We start from the raw sequence: 4,963 nt of genomic DNA, 5'->3' as shown, positions 1-4,963 counted from the left end.
CCCCCAAGTGTGTCTCTGATTTATAGTTGCTAGTTGATTTTTATTTTCACTTTGTATTAATTAGTCTTTTTCCTGGTCTCTTACTTAGGTTTTCTAAATTCCTGCTATGAGTGAGACCATCCGGTATTTTTCTTTTTCTTTCTTATTTTGCTGAGCATGATCCCTTCTAGTTCCATTCATGTTGCTGCAAACTGCATGTGTTTATCTCTTTTGATTGCTGAGTAATATTCCATGGTGTATATGTACCACATCTTCTTGATCCAGTGATCTATTTTTGGGCATTTGGGTTGTTTCCAAAGCTTAGCTATTGTAAATAGTGCTGCTATAAACATAGGCGTGCAGGTGCCCTTTGGAATTAATGTCTCTGTGTCATTTGGGTAAATAACTAGGAGGACTTTTTTGCTGGGAATGAGAGGGCCTTGAGAAAACAGGCCCTCTTTTCCTTGTGTAAGTTCAATGCTTGTCCTCTTTCCCATGTGTAAGTTCAATGATTCTTCTGACTCTGGTAAAGAGCCACTGACACATTATTCTGAGATAGCTAGACTTGGGTAACTTTTGTTTCTCTTGAGGCTACCATGCTTTGAGTCATATATTTTTTTCAAGAAGCAGCTTCCCAAGATATGAGTCCTGAGGCCTTTGTTTACCCTGCCAGGTGTGGGAAATTTCAGGGTTTATCTTCAGAGTCCTTCTAGAGCATTTTCTAATGCTGTGGCTCTATCACCTCCAAGCCTCCTGCCGGAGGTGAGCCAATGCTAAGCAAGGTGTAGGGCAGCTACATGCTGCTATCTCTAAATCAAGCCCTTTCTATGAAGAGCTCAGCGGGCATCACATCTGGAGGCACTTTCCAGTTTGTCTTCATCTTTCATGACCCCCACCTCTTTAAATAGCTACTTCGTTTTCCCTCTTCACGCAACTACTTTGTGTACTTCAGAATACATTTCACTGTCACCCACATATTTCGAGTAGTATAAAACACGTCATCAGACTCCATCAGGAAATAAACTGACCTTTCTAGGTTTTTCTAATTTTCTTTTATCTACTTTGGGTTCTGAGGAATTAATTTCTTTTATTTTGATGAAATATTAAAATTCTCTTAAAATGTTTTTTTCCTTCCAAGTATGATTTTTTTTTTTTTTTTTTTTTACAAACTGTTTATTTTCCATTAACATTATTTCCACTTTCTGTTCAAGTCTCTGGAAGAACAGCTTAAGACCACTCAGTGGTTGTTCCCACCCACTCAGTGGCTTGAGCAGTGGGAGCTGCAGACCAGTCTTCAGTGGCAGGCTGGGCGCTCCAGTCTTCAGTAGGGAACTGCTGGATAGGTACAGAGGGCACCTGCACGCCTTCAGACCAGTCTGCCACTTCAGGCTGAGTAGCAGTAAACTCAGGAGCTGGAGCCGTCCATTCGCCCTGAAATTCCTCCTTGGTCACAGCCTTTTCAGTAGCAGCCTGCTCTTCCTTTTCAATCTCTTCAGGATCCCTGTAGAAGTAGAGATCAGGCATGACCTCCCAAGGGTGTTCACGGGAGATGGTGCCACGCATGCGCAGAACTTCCCGGGCCAGCATCCACCACATGAGACCCACTGAGTGAGCTCCCTTATTATTGCAGGGGATGGCAGTGTCCACATAGCGCAGAGGAGAGTCTGTGTTACACAGAGCAATGGTAGGCAGGTTAACGTAGGATGCCTCTGTGAGAGGCTGGTGGTCAGCCCTGGGATCGGTAACCACCAAAAGTCTTGGCTCCCGGAAAGCTGCCTGGATCTGGTTAGTGAAGGTTCCAGGAGTGAAGCGGCCAGCAATAGGAGTGGCTCCAGTGGCAGCAGCAAACTTTAGCACAGCTCGCTGGCCAGTGTTCCTGGACGATATGACACTGACATCAGCCGGATTTTCAATGGCAACAATGGCACGAGCTGCCAGCAGGAGCTTCTCCCAGGTTCTCTTCAAATTTATGATATAGATGCCATCACTTTTCCTTTTGTAGATGTACTGTTCCATCTGGAAGTCAAGGTTGGTGCCACCTAAGTGGGTTCCTGCTGCAAGGAATTTGAGGACATCCTCCTCCTTCATTTGCAGGACATCGAGGGCTCCGGACATTGTGAAAGTTTCCCCTTTAAGTTACGACGGGAACCCAGAACAACGCCATATGGACCCCTCTCTGGGCAGCGCGGAAAGGCCCAAGTATGATTTTTAAATAAAGTGATGCTCTCCTTTTCTGCCTATCCAGAGATGATCACATTCAGAACTGCAATGTCATTTCCCTTAGAGATAAAATAGAAGGTTTCCATAAGTGAAGTGGTTTCTTAAAATGAAGTGGTCCTTTTCAATCAATTGAATCAGTAGTCCCAGCTTGCGGTCTGACCTAGGTGAAATTGTGAAGTGACTGGTGTCCACTGTCTTTGATTCAGGGTGTGTTTTTCCTTCTTGAGAAGGTAACTTATGGCCACAAAAATATTTGACACTTATAAACATTAAGCTGCAAATGACTGTGAACTTTAACATACAGTCTTGGAGCATTTTTGCATAACATTCCTGATACCGGTGGTAGGATGTTGGTTGTCAACCCACATTAATACTCTTAGGGCAACAGCAACTCTCTTGCTTAGTATGCAGAGCTGGTAGAGCTGTAAGGCCTTGCAAGGCACTCCTCCTTAGGATATTCCAGGTGTTCTGGATTTTGAAAACTCTGAAGCAAATATTCCTTTAGTGCCCTTTGGGGGAAAGAATCTATTTTGAGAGTTAGCTGTTTTCTTTGATGTTCATTATTTATTTCTTGCAGCTGACTGGTGGGTAAACCATTTTTCCAGGTATAGAATACTCAGTCCTGAGTCTCTAAATGACCCAGGTATAGATACATGAGAAATAAGAATAAGACTCTTGCCAGGACTTGGGTTTCAGTCCTTGCTGGCTGGTAAATGAAAATCGTTAACAAATAATAAAAGGACAAGGTAATGTCCGAGGAGCCAGTTCTAGTTGCATTTTGTGCTTTGTTTTGCACTTTAATTCTGTGCAGTCAGAGTGAGGTACCTCATTATCCCCCTAGACAGGGGTTACATTTTGCTTGCCATTCTATAGATTGCAACCCTTCAAGGAGCTTAGCACTCCTCATTTTGCATCTCAAGTCAGTGCTATAGAAATGTCCTCCATATCCATAATTAGCAGGTGAAGAAGCCAAGATGTTCTATTTTGGGGTGCAGTATATTTACCTTTACTCTGGGTTTCTTCTCAAATTAGGGTATAAAATTGTTTATATTTGTTGATATTATTGGTTAACATTGCATAGAAATTTAAGCCTTTTGGATCATTTCCGTATCGGTTATCTCTTAGTCCCTCAATATGGGAGAAATGAGTCTGAGTGATATTAGATACCCAGCCCCATGTAACATAACTAATATGGCAGGGTCACGCTAAATATGGCACCTGCCTTTGCACTGTACACCAGTATGTCTCTGTTAGGAATGCTTGTTGAATCTTCTCAGATGTTTTTGTGGCATCTATTGAGATGTAAATATGATTTTCCCTTTATTTTGTGAGTGTGGTAAGTTACATTGATTCATTTGCATTATATTATTGTTATGTACTCAGATTGGTTGTGATGAACTTCTCTTTTCACATATTTCTGAATTCCATTTGTTTAGAATTTTTGTATCTACATTCATAAAAGAGATTGACATATATGTTTCTCCATTTTAATGTGCTTGTCAGGTTTTGTTATTAAGGTTATTCTGGCTGTGTAAAAGAAATTGGAGTATATACCCTCTTTGTCTGTTTTTAGGAGATCTTGTGTAATATTGGTATTATTTCTTCTTTAAATATTTGGAAGAATTTATCAATGAAGGTTTGTGGGTCTGGAATTTTTTTTGTGTGTGGGACAGCTTTAAATTATCGACTCCTTTCTCATTTCAATTTTCTGGTAAAATTCTCCACATCAATCTATTTTCATGAACATACTAAACAATTATTTTAATATCTAAAAACTTCAGTATCTCTATCACTGGTGGATCTATTTCTACTATATTTTCATGTGTTATCCTTCCTCTTGCCATGCCTTCTAGCAAAATTTATAGATAATCTGGATGATGTGTCATTCCTTGTTTGAGAAAGTCATTGAGAGAAACTCAACATTCATTGGCTTAATAGCTGGACCCAGGCAATCAGAGGTTCCCTGTTGTGACAGCAATATCGCAGTGATAAAGAAAAGAAAGAGGAGTCCTGGAGCAGGCTGTAGGATGCCGGATGCTGCTTGATGCAGGATCCTGGACTTTTTATTGACTGAGAAAGGTGGGTCAAACTGAACACTGGATTTTGGGCTTTAGGGAGGGTGAGTGTACACCTGACTCCCACCCATGGTTCAAATCTTATTAACAAGGCATTCCACCAGTCAGTCCCTGGGGCACAAAGCACAGCAGTGCTGCCCCAGGGCTATCAAGAGTCCTGCTCTTGTGTAACTTGAAAGGAGCCTTGTATGCTTCACCCACAGTCCCCTACCTCCTCCCCTGTCCTTGAAATGTATGTTTGTCTGCCATTTCTATAACCAGAGACATTTCAAAGATGTGACCTTGAAAGAGTAATGTATTATGGAGACCATCTGGATAGAGTACATACTATGTGTCTGAACCCTGTTAAGGCCTTTATATAAACTTTAAGTTTCTGGAAGGCAGATGTGTGATCTATACATCTTGCAGCCACCCAACACAAACTTAGTATGTAAGTTTCCTTGCTTATTAAAACTACAACCTACCAGTCTGCAGTGGACTGCCTCTTGCCTCCATGTTTGTGAGTTTGTGAACCAACCTCCATGTGAGTTTGTGAACCAACATTCCTCCAGAGAAGGTGTTGTTTTCTTTTTCCAAGAAGTCTACCCTTAGAGTAAGGGCAGATCACTTTGGCCCTGTTAGTGATGAATACAATTTAAAGCTGGATTTCAGTCCTTGTGACAATTGGTTTGGTTTATTTATTTCATCTA

At 41.4% G+C, this 4,963-nt stretch overlaps 1 protein-coding gene across 1 annotated transcript; it reads right to left on the bottom strand.

Moving 5' to 3' along the window:
• Positions 1-948: 948 nt before the first annotated feature.
• LOC311171457 (small ribosomal subunit protein uS2-like) lies at positions 949-2,094 on the bottom strand (the record flags this gene model as incomplete). The annotated part of the gene is made up of 1 exon (XM_084234317.1): positions 949-2,094. The coding sequence occupies one exon, from the start codon at positions 2,092-2,094 to the stop codon at positions 1,207-1,209; it is 888 nt and encodes a 295-aa protein (XP_084090443.1). The 3' UTR covers positions 949-1,206.
• Between the last annotated feature and the right edge of the window lie 2,869 nt (positions 2,095-4,963).

The sequence above is a fragment of the Talpa europaea genome (assembly GCF_964194135.1).
Source record: "Talpa europaea genome assembly, chromosome: 6".
NCBI lineage: Eukaryota > Metazoa > Chordata > Mammalia > Eulipotyphla > Talpidae > Talpa > Talpa europaea.
This window is presented reverse-complemented; position numbering and strand designations above follow the sequence as displayed.